Raw genomic sequence first — 12,113 nt, 5'->3', positions numbered from 1 at the left:
TCTCAGTGATATACAATTATGCTAACTTTTTCAGTGAATAGTCAGTTCTAATTGGTAGAAAATGGGCTGAATTGGTTAATCTATTTACTATCACCCATACTGCATCTTGCTTCTTCTAGGCGAGAGGAAGACTACTAATGAAATCCATGGTGACTCGATCCCATTACCATTCAGGTATGCTTATGGGCTATAACAAACCTTATGGAACTTGATGTTCTGCCTTGACTTATTGACATATCAAACATCTAGTCACATAGTCAGCTATGTCCTTCTTCATACTAGGCCACCAATAATGAGGCTTTAGATCATGGTACATTTTAGTACTTCCTGAGTGCATAGAATAAACACTGGTGTGTGCCTCTTTCAAAATGTTTGTCTTCAATTCCCCATCATCTGGTACACACACTTTTCCTTTGTAATACAAATACCCATCTTCTTTCACCTCATACTCAGTTTCCTTCCCCTCTGTGATTCTACCTGTCGCAAGGACTTTGCGATCATCGGACGATTCTCACTGAAGTGAAAAAAGTGAGGAGTCGCCACTTTAATTTTAAGGATAATTAAAGGAAACCATTACTGAAAAACAAAAACCACTTCCGAAACAGAGATTCTAGGTTCGGAGTCTGTTCACGGGTGGGGAAGGTGTTAGGCACCCAATCTCATCTCTTAACGAGGGTCAACAAATTTAATGATGTGCTCTTCATATAAATTGAAATTGATAATTTGGGGGTAGAATTATGATGTTAATCCTTTGTATTGATAGAATGAATTTTTAATATTTTACTATTACGGGTTGCCTAGGAACACGAGTACATGAGATGACTCTTCAGTGAATGGGCATTTTGAGGATTAATATGAGTACTGAAGTTGTGATATTTTCAAGAGGAAATTTTAGCTTATAAATATGAGTGTCTTGAGGAGGACTCTCCATTGGGCCTTAACATAATATTCGGGATACTTTGGAAGGACTCTCCCACAGACCCGTCATTTAGGATTTAATGAGTTTTAATTAAAGCATTGGGGTTAGAAGGGAAATGACTCTCTCCCAATCTAAAATGTTCCATTAGGATTTTGACTAGGAGAATTTAGGAAATGACTCTCTCCTGATCTCTTAATATATTTTGTTAAAATTTGAGCTGAAAACTCGGGTAAGAACTCTCTCCCGATCTCTTAATATATTTTATTAGAATTTACGCTAAGAGAATCCGGGTAAGAACTCTCTCCCGATCTCTTAATATATTTTGTTAAAATTTGAGCTAAGAACTCGGGTAAGAACTCTCTCCCGATCTCCTATTATATTTTATTAGAATTTAGGCTAAGAGAATCTGGGTAAGAACTTTCTTCCGATCTCTTAATATATTTTGTTAAAATTTAAGTTGAGAACTCGGGTAAGAACTCTCTCCCGATCTCTTAATATATTTTGTTAAAATTTAAGCTGAGAACTCGGGTAAGAACTCTCTCCCGATCTCCTAATATATTTTATTAAAATTTAGGCTAAGAGAATCCAGGTAAAAACTCTTTCCCGGTCTCTTAATATTGGGAAGAATTATCGAAGACATAGAAAGCCTCTGAGAAAGGGCTTTCCATGTCTATGGGATCTCGTAAATGGATGGCGGGAGTTGAGCTGAGCTCCTTACTGATCTCCTGCGCGATTGTTTTATCCGAACTCTCTAGTTTCAGACTTCGTACCTAATGATCTGACACCGTTTATTTTTTTTAGTCGCTTACCCAGGTCCAAACTTATCTTGATTCTCGATCTATCATCTTGTCGTCTGGGCTCGTTCTAGGGCCTCATCTCATAACTTATTTGTTTGACCTAATCTCATTTCGACCCCTTCAGCCTATTCTGACCTTTCTATGACTACTCGAGTTACACTCATTTTCCCATTATTTTTCATTTATTCGGACTAAAAACTTCCATGTTAGCATTTCTACCTATACTCTTTGAAGTATTTATGAAACACTGATGACTCGAACATTTGTTTTCGGGGGAAATAAAAATGAGGTGACGATTAAAATGCAATTTGCAAATGATATAAAAAAAAAACAAAGATAATAGTTACGAGCTAAGGCAATCTATTTTAAGACTCAGTGTGACTAGATACCTTGAAAAAGACACTTATGAAAACGAACTAAGAATATTCAATGAGTGACAGGTCAGAGTCTTACCTATAGAAAGTTGAGATGACAGATGAGCCACACCGGTATCCGCAGACCTTAGGATGGCTAAAGTTTAAAAATGAACACTGAAATTTGTATATACTGCTCAACCTTGGAACTCAAAATGGTAGTTGCTGACCCTCATGGAGCATGCATCCGCTGACACATTTATGGCCAATCTCCATGTTAGATGTAGGAGAACTTTTAAACATCTTTGAACAAGTAGGATTATTCAAGATCAAAATTTTATGTTTATATCTATTTCATTTTCCCAACTTGGCAGGAACACCTGGTGACTGGAGTCACATTATTAAGCAAATTGGAATGTTCACTTTCACTGGACTGAACTCTGAGCAAGTTGCCTTTATGACTAAAGAGTATCACATCTACATGACATCTGATGGGTAATAAATCCCTTCCTTCTATCAAACATGGTTATATTGGTTATGGCATTGCATATTTAAGGTTATTGGATAATTTCTGGGTTCATCATGTGAACCATGGATTCTCATTAGATTATTAGATGTTGACTTGAAAATTCTGATTAGAATGTGAATGTCGTATGCAGGAGGATTAGCACGGCAGGTTTGAGCTCGAAGACCGTCCCTCATTTAGCAGATGCAATACATGCAGCTGTTACTCGTGCTGCATAGAACCAAAAATCTGGTACTGCATATTTAGTAGACCACTGTCTGGCACGTCAAATTGGTGGATTTGCCATGCCTTCTGTTTTTGCTGTTGTGGCATAATAATTATAGCCCCTGCATGTAGAAGGCGAAAACAAAATGCTTCTTTCAAATAAGTTTTCCTGGGGCAAATTAATTACAGTTGCAGTCATTTTGTATTTATAAATTTTACGTGAAATGTATGTTAAAATGTCATTCCTTCTGATTCCCATCTTTTTTTTATTTATCAGCGTCTCTCACAGATCTGTTGCTTGGATAATGAATTTCATTTTATTTACCTACAAGGTTATTTTCGGACTTCAAGATTAAGTTCTCTTTTTCCATTCAATGACTCTATTTCAGCACTTGATATTAAGCCAAAAATTCAAGGTTGGGGGATAGAAATAAAGTTGTCGTGGATAGTGCAAGACGTTTGTGTTGGTTTTTTGGTTGAAAGTGACAGGAATGACAATTTCTTGGAAGGTGTCTATCTGCAAAGCTTCAATTTCTTGGAAGGTGTCTATCTGCAAAGCTAGTTTTGGCTTTCCTGCTACTTCCTGACGTATATGGTCAAAATTTACATTTCTTGAGTAGGCAAATCAGAAATCATTCTGGAAGTTCAGATATGTTAGAACATAAAATCATTAAAACAGAGAGAGAGAGAGAGAGAGAGAGAGAGAGAGAGAGAGAGAGAGATTTCATGCAACAAAATCCTAAAGACTCATATTTCACAGTCTAGGTGTTGTTTGAACTGCTGCTTACTCCTAAAATAAACTTGAAAAAGGAAAAGCCACTAGAAATAGCATCAAATGTACTGAAATTCTCTCAACTGCTGAGAATAACTGGCTAAATGGCTGGATTTATTAATTTTGAATTTGTGGCATTTTAATTGTTAATATATTTATATTTATAATTAATATTAGTCAATTATAATATAATAAATATAAATTTAATATTATCCAAATTATTAAAAGACATACCTCTAAAATACATCAAGAATATATAAAATGTTAAAAAAAAATAATTATTAGTATAAACTTACATTAATATCTCAAATAATTAAAAAATATATAAATAAAAAGCAAAATAAAAACATAAAAAATATATTTCCATTTAAAAAGTTGCAATCAATTCATTTAAATATAATATTATCAATTAATACATTTTTATTATTTTCTTATTTGTAATATTAAAATTGATCGTAAAAATTTGAGAGTTGAATAATATTTTCTAAGTGCAATAATATGAGATTATTTAAATAATATTATCTAAATTATATGTTAATTATATATAAATAGGTTTAATATAAAAGATATTTAAGGAGATAATGTTTTAATAATGATGTAAAATTCTCTCCAAAAGTGAAGTTATGTTTAAAATAGTAATAATGATATAAAATTCATATTTATTATTTATCAATATGAAATAAAATTAGAATAATTTATTTTTTTATGAAATGGAAAGATATTTCATTAACTAAAAATAAAATACAAAAGTGAAGTATAGTTTATCATATAATATTTTTACATAAATGAATTTATAACAAAAAAAACAATATAAAATTTTTTTTAATAATGCATTTAATTGTAAATGTCTTAATTTTTGAAAATTAATCGTGAATGAAAATAATATTTTAAATCATTAAAATTAAGATAGTAATGTTAATAATAATGATTAAAAGAAAAATAAAAAAAGGATCAAATAATTAGCATAAAAGAAAATTATACACTCATTTTTTATGAATACTGACCTGTGACATAATATTTTTTGCATAAATAAATTTATAAAAAAATAATACAAAAAAATTTTAAATATTGCATTTAATATCAAAAGTCTTAATTTTTTAAAAATCAAATTTTAAAGAAATACTAATTTAAATAATAAAAATTAACATAATAATAATAATAATAATTAAAAGAAAAATAAAAAATTAAATAATTAGCATAAAGAGCACTCATTTTTTTTATGGAGGATGACATGTAGTAAATAATATTTTTTATATAAATAAATTTATAAAAAAAAAAGCAATATAAAAATTTTTTATTAACTTTTAAAAATCAAAATTTAAAGAAAATAATTTAAATCATAAAAATTAAGCTAGTAACGTAACACTCCTTACAGTCTGATTGTAGCCGAGTGAGGCATGTCACACTCTTTGCCGGAACGCCATAACTTATTTTATTTTATTCTTAATAATCACATTGAATTGATTTAATTTGGGGTCTATTTATTAAACAAGAAAACTGACGGAGTTTCCCCTAAATTTAATAATATTTGACGTTTTCCCACCTGTTAAAAATCTCAATAATAATTTCAATAACATAAATTTTCTACAATTTCAAGCTTCATCTCAATTTTTCAAACTCAAATTTTCATTCAAACATTTCATACATAATTAAAATGGCACTCACATTCATAAATAATGTCACGACCCAACCTATGGACCAGACCGGCACTGGGATCTGGGCCAACCTAAAGCCCCCGAGGCCCGTAGTAAGCCTAATTATTCACTAACCCAACTCTAAGGCCCATTTGGGCCCAATTTCAAGAAATCAACCGGACAGAGTCCGGCCATAAAATGGACCTTCCAACGGGGAGTTTTTGACTCACCTGACTCATATCAACATATAAATAAATGGGAGCTTAGCTCCCTCATCCAGTCCATCAAAACATGCATGTTATAAAAATTTTACAAGTCCAAAATAACAATTTATATTACAGACCCAAATCAATTAAATATTTCTAACACATGCGGAAATTCTAGAAGGTTATAGAATTACACAAACATGAATAGACGACCTGCGAGGAAGAAAAGCAGGTTAACCTCAAAAATATCCTCCTGTGGCCTGGAAAAATATTAAACAGGAGTGAGCGTTCGACTCAGAGAGTAAAATATCAATTTCAACCATAATCTTTATAACTATCTAAAGCTAATGCATCCTGTAAAGTGAAATGCAACATCAGCAATAAATTCACATCATAACATCAAAAAGGTAATTTGGAGCACTCACACACCCAGTAATATCAATCATAATATATGGGAGCTGATCCCCTATACAGCTCTCTTAAATCCAACCTGTGCCAACGAAGAACTCAGCTCGGACTTCCACTTAATAACCAAATCGGGGTCCCAGCGAAGAACTCAAGCCGTGTCTACCCTGAAGGACCGGGTCCCAGCGAAGATCTCAAGCCGTGTCTACCCGTCCTATCCATAGTCCACACCACATCACACGCACGCCAACGCACGCACACTGCTCTAAATTACCACCACAACAACATCCATGGCACTTTGATTATGAATGCAACATAAAACGTGCCTAGAGTTTAAATACATAGATACATACATATAAGTGATGCATGGGCATGTTTGAAAATATAATAATAGTGAAATTACAATTAAAATTAACATTTTACTCACAGACTTGACGGTCATCCTTTGTGGCGGTAGACGGAGGAAGAAAGGCATCGCTCACACGACAATTACATTACAATTATTTAACACAATTCACTCAATACAAACTTAAGAAAAGACCAAATACATCCTAAGTCGTGCCGAAAATCCGACAGAGTCTCCCCTATACCTAGGACCTACCCAACCTGCAAAAAGGGCTCAAAACACACTTCTATATTCACAATCCACATTTCCACAACTCAATCACATCACACAGCCCCTCCTGGGCCCATCAAATCAGTCATGCATCACAATATGTAAAATTTCAATTTAGTCCTCATAATTGATCATTTTTGCAAAAACTGCCCAAATGAACTCTAAAAATTCTAAAACTTTGTCTCGCGGTCCTTAGCAATATTACTAGGCTATTGCAAAAAGAATCATAATTTTCTGAGCTACCACGAATATTTTATGAATTTTTTAATCATATTTAAGTACTAGAAAATTACGAAAAAAATAAGGTTTGGGTTTACCTTTGCCGATTCCGACTTTGGGAACGTGCTCGGGATATCTGACGATGGTGGGGTAGCCAAAACCTCGATCCAATTCGGAGACTTTTCCGGTAGCGGGTCTGTCTGGCCGGAAATTCACAGACCTGGAGAACTGTTGAATTTCCGCGAATTGAGGATACCTACACGAAGCCCACAACACGGGGGTTAGTACATAAATTTTACGGAATTTTCTAAGCTCGGAAAAACACTACGAAGTTTCGTGGGACCCATCGAAAAATGGTGTCGAAAAAATTTGAAATTTATATCTCCGCGAAGCTCTCGATGAGTGGAGCGCTCTGATACTCTCGGTTTTCTCGTGGGGTCACGGTTTGCGAGAAATCTAGCCCAAAAGTTAAAATGGGCTAAAACTTCCCGGGCAAAAATTGGACAAACTGCTCGATGAATTTCGGTGTTCTTGGTGTCTATGGAAAGCTCTCGACGAGTAGATGGATTTAGATACAAGACTCGGTCCGATTGGTGGCCGGATCGGCCGGATTTCAATCGGGAAGTCGAAGGGTCGCGCGCGCACGTCGTGTCACTTCGGGCACCTTTTTCCCGGCGTTCCAAGCTGCGACCAGCGAGCTGGGGAGGCTGGGGACGGGCGTCGGCGGGCTGGGGTGGCAGGGGAGGTGGCGGCGCGGCAAGGGGAGGAGGGAGGAGAGAGAAAACGGGAGAGAAGGAGAAGAAGAAAAACGCGCGTGGGAGAGGAAGAAAAAGGAACAAGAAAGCCGGTCCGATTTGACCGGTCCGATCGATTCGGTTTGATTCGGCTGGTTCGATTCAGAATACCAAATTTTGAATTTTTACTCTGCCTTGGGACCGAAAACGAGGTCCAAAAATTCTGAAAAAAATTTTAGAAAACTCAGAAAAATTCGTAGACTCCAAATATATTTTTAGTTTTGCCACGTGGTCTTTAAATTAATTTTTAAAAATCATCAAAGTTTATATTTTCAAAAAATCGAACCCGATTTTTAAAATCCAAAAAATCTCAAATAATTTCTTAAAATTTAAATAAAATTAAAATATCAATATCACTCATAAAATAATAAATTTAAAATTTTTGGGGTGTTACATTCTTCCCCCCTTACAGAAAATTCGTCCTCGAATTTTACACAAGGCAGAATAAAGTACATGATTACACATTGAACAGATAAGGATACTTGCTACGCATGTCCCGTTCTGACTCCCAGGTGCACTCTTCCACTGACTGACTCTTCCACAAAACCTTAACCATAGGAATCTGTTTTGATCTTAGCTGTCTCACTTAGTAGTCCACTATGGCTACAGGTTGCTCCTCAAATGTCAAGTTCTCTTTTAGCTCTATTACATCCGGCTGTAGTACATGAGAAGGATTTGAAATGTATTTCCTGAGCATGGAGATGTGAAACACAGGATGAACATGAGAAAGGTTGGGTGGTAGCTCCAACCGGTAGGCAACTACTCCAACTCTATCAGTAACCTCAAAAGGTCCGATATAGCGAGGTGCCAACTTGCCCTTCTTTCCAAATCTCATGACTCCCTTCATTAGAGAAACCTTCAGGAATACATAATCGCCTACTGCAAACTCCACATCCCTCCGTCTGGGGTCTGCATAACTCTTCTGCCTACTGAAAGCTGTTTTCAATCGTTTCCTGATTAAAGGAACTACCTCTGAAGTGTACTGCACTAGGTCTATATCATGCACCTTCGCTTCTCCCATTTCCGTCCAACACAGAGGAGACCTACACTTTCTTCCATATAGTGCCTTATAGGGTGTCATCCCTATGTTGGAATGGTAACTATTATTGTAGGCAAACTCCACCAAAGCTAGCTGATCATCCCATTGACCTCCAAAATCCAAAACACTCATGCGAAGCATGTCTTCCAGTGTTTGGATTGTCCTTTCGGACTGCCCCTCTATCTGAGGGTGGAAAGCAGTACTAAAGTTCAACTGTGTGCTAAGTGCCTCCTGTAACTTCCTCCAAAACCGAGAAGTGAACTGGGGCCCTCTGTCAGATATTATGGAAGCCGGAACTCCATGCAATCTGACGATTTCTCAAATATAGAGTTGGGCGTACTGTGCAACAGAATATGTAGTCTTCACAGGCAAGAAGTGAGCTGATTTGGTTAGGCGGTCTACAATTACCCATATCAAATCATATCCTCGCATGGTACGAGGCAACCCAGTCATAAAATCCATAGTAATCATTTCCCACTTCCATTCTGGGATAGGGAGCTCTTGCAGCTTCCCTGACGGTCTCTGGTGTTCAAACTTCACCTTCTGACAAGTCAAGCACTTAGACACAAAATCTGCTATGTCTCTCTTCATGCCATTCCACCAATAGCTATCTTTCACATCATGGTACATCTTGGTGGAGCCTGGGTGGACATTGTACAGTGTATAGTGTGCCTCTTGCATGATTTCATTTCTGAGATTGTCTACTTCGGGCACACATATTCTAGAACCTTGCATAAGGGCGCCATCATTGGCAAATCCAAACTCTCCACCTTCACCCTGCTGTACTCTTTCTATGATCTTCATCAATTGTTGGTCTCTGTGCTGGGAAACTCTAACCCTATCGCGCAAGTCTGGCCTCACTGAAAAATGTGCCAACAATACCCCCTCATCTGAAAGATCTAGGATTAAACCTTGATCCATCAACTCATGTACTTCCTGAATCAATGGTCTTTTCTCTGCTGAAATGTGCGCCAAACTGCCAGAAGATTTTCTGCTCAAAGCATCTGCTACTACATTGGCCTTCCCAGGGTGGTACTGGATGGTGCAATCATAGTCCTTTAGAAGCTCCATCCATCTCCTCTGTCTCAAGTTTAAATCCCTCTGTTGGAAGATGTACTTCAAACTCTTGTGGTCGGTGTATATCTCGCACACTTCACCATACAGATAGTGTCTCCAGATTTTTAGTGCAAAGATTACAGCTGCCATTTCCAAGTCATGGGTGGGGTAGTTATGCTCATGCCTCTTCAACTGCCTTGAAGCATAAGCCACTACCTTTCCATTCTACATCAAAACACACCCTAAGCCAACTCTAGAGGCGTCACAATACACGGTGTATCCTTCACCACTCATTGGTAGTGTCAACACAGGGGCGGTGGTTAGACACTCCTTAAGTGTCTGGAAACTCTTCTCACAGTCATCTGTCCAAATGAATGGAACATTCTTCCGTGTTAACTTAGTTAGGGGAGCCGCTATCCTGGAAAAATCTTGCACAAATCGCCTATAGTAGCCGGACGGACCAGAAACTTAGCACCTTAGTGATATTGTAGGCCTAAGCCAATCGATTCTGACTTCAATTTTCTTGGGATCCACTTGAATACCTTCACTAGAAACCACGTGTCCCAAGAATGAGATGCTTTCTAGCCAAAATTCACATTTTGAAAATTTGGCATACAGCTGGTGCTCCCTCAAAGTCTGCAACACCATCCTTAAGTGCCACATGTGTTCCTCCTTGGTCCGAGAGTATACCAAAATGTCATCTATGAATAAGATGACAAAACGGTCCGAAAACAGCTTGAACATCCTATTCATCAAGTCCATGAAGGCTGCTGGTGCATTAGTGAGTCCAAAGGACATCACCAAGAACTCATAATGATCATATCTTATCCTGAATGCTGTTTTGGACACGTCTTCGTTCCTGATTCTCAACTGATGGTAGCCTGATCGCAGGTCTATCTTGGAAAAGAATCTAGCCCCTTGGAGCTAATCAAACAGATCATCGATATGAGGAAGTGGATACTTGTTCTTCACAGTCACCTTGTTCAGCTGTCTATAGTCAATACACAACCTCAATGACCCATCCTTCTTTCTCACAAATAGAACAGGAGCACCTCAGGGTGAAGTGCTCGGACGTATGAAACCCTTGTCCAAAAGCTCCTGTAGTTGCTCCTTTAACTCTTTCAATTCTGCTGGTGCTATCCTGTAAGGCGGCATTGATATGGGGTTCGTACCCAGCACAACATCAATGCAAAACTCTATTTCCCTTCCTGGCGGCAACCCTGGAAGCTCCTCAGGGAAGACATCCATGAATTCTCTGACAACAGGAACATTTTCCATGTTGACACCTTCTACAGATATATCTCTAACCAATGCCAAATACCCTTGGCATCCACGCCTCAACATTTTTCTAGCACTAATTGTTGACACCAAATTATATGCAGCCACGCTCCTGTGACCATCAAAACTAAACTCTTCCACACCAGGTATGTGGAAATACACCTTTTTGTTCCTGCAGTCTAAAGTGGCATAATGAGTTGCCAACCAATCCATTCCCAAGATTACATCAAAATCTATTACTGATAGAGGAACCAAGTCTGCTGGGAGGATCTTTCCATCCACTACTACTGGGCTACCCGGAAAAACCATATCTATATCTATGTTGTCACTAAGTGGGGTAGCTACAGACAAAGGATATTCTAATGTTGTAGGATTTCTACCCAACCTCATGGCAAACACAGGGGAGACAAATGAGTGCGTAGCACCCGGATCTATCAAAACATGAGCCTCATAGGAACAGACTAGAAGAATACTTGCCTGTTGCATTGGAAAAGCCAGGCATCCTGGTGGGTCAGGGTGAAAACCCGAGCTCGACCCCTACCCTGACTGGCAGAACCCTGATACTGACTTCTACCTCTTGATCTGCCTCCAAATCCACGTCTCCCTTATCCTCGGCCCTGTTGGCCACTGAACTGACTGCCTGCTATGCTGGAAGCACCAGGATACAACTGTCGAGGAACATTTGCAATAGAACCTTGTGACCCCATCTGTGGCTCGCTGAACACGGGGCATTCCCTAGCAAAGTGACCTTGTTGGCCACACCTGAAGCATACTCCTGAACCCATCATACAAGGTCCTTAATGTCCTTTTCCACACTGTGCACAAGGTGCCAAGGAGGATCCTGAACCAGACCCAGAACTGCTGTACCTCAGCGTGACCCTTCTTTGGATCCGTACACAGTGCGAACCCTCGGGATTTGTGTCTAAAACCACTCCTCTTATTTCTGCTTCTTCCTCTGTAATTAGTTTGGCCACCACTATCTGTAGTAGCCATGTGGGGAACACCTGAAGAACCCTCTACTCTGTTTTTCTTTGCCCTTCCGCTAGCATCCACAGCATAGCTAATCTCTATCTATCTGGCTCGATCAACTACCATGTCAAAAGACTGATCAAACATCATGGCCAGGTTTGCATACCTCCTGTCAAGCCCCTTTAAGAACCTCTTCACTTTCATAGTTTCTGTAGCTACTGCTGTAGGGGCATACCTGCTCAATTCCGAAGTGCAGAGCATACTCATCTATTGACTTGCCATTTTGTCTTAAGGCCTCAAAGGCCCACTGCTTTTGGTCTCTGAAA

General features: G+C 38.1%; 1 protein-coding gene across 1 annotated transcript; it reads left to right on the top strand.

The window, feature by feature from the left end:
• The first annotated feature begins 2,227 nt into the window (after nucleotides 1–2,227).
• Nucleotides 2,228–3,149, top strand: LOC131179292 (aspartate aminotransferase, cytoplasmic isozyme 1-like). The gene is made up of 2 exons (XM_058145793.1): nucleotides 2,228–2,564; nucleotides 2,729–3,149. Exons 1-2 carry the CDS (start codon nucleotides 2,311–2,313, stop codon nucleotides 2,811–2,813), a joined length of 339 nt encoding a protein of 112 aa, XP_058001776.1. The 5' UTR covers nucleotides 2,228–2,310; the 3' UTR covers nucleotides 2,814–3,149.
• The last annotated feature ends 8,964 nt before the right edge of the window (nucleotides 3,150–12,113 follow it).

This window comes from Hevea brasiliensis, chromosome 4 (genome assembly GCF_030052815.1).
Source record: "Hevea brasiliensis isolate MT/VB/25A 57/8 chromosome 4, ASM3005281v1, whole genome shotgun sequence".
NCBI lineage: Eukaryota > Viridiplantae > Streptophyta > Magnoliopsida > Malpighiales > Euphorbiaceae > Hevea > Hevea brasiliensis.
Note: the sequence above shows the minus strand (reverse complement) of the source record. Positions and strands in the feature narration are given on the sequence as shown.

Excerpts from the sequence above, each read along its gene's own strand:
- LOC131179292 (XM_058145793.1), top strand. The coding sequence starts at position 2,311 with ATGCATCCGCTGACACATTTATGGCCAATCTCCATGTTAGATGTAGGA. Across the intron at positions 2,565-2,728 it reads ATCTACATGACATCTGATGG|GAGGATTAGCACGGCAGGTT; the intron begins GTAATAAATCCC and ends TGTCGTATGCAG.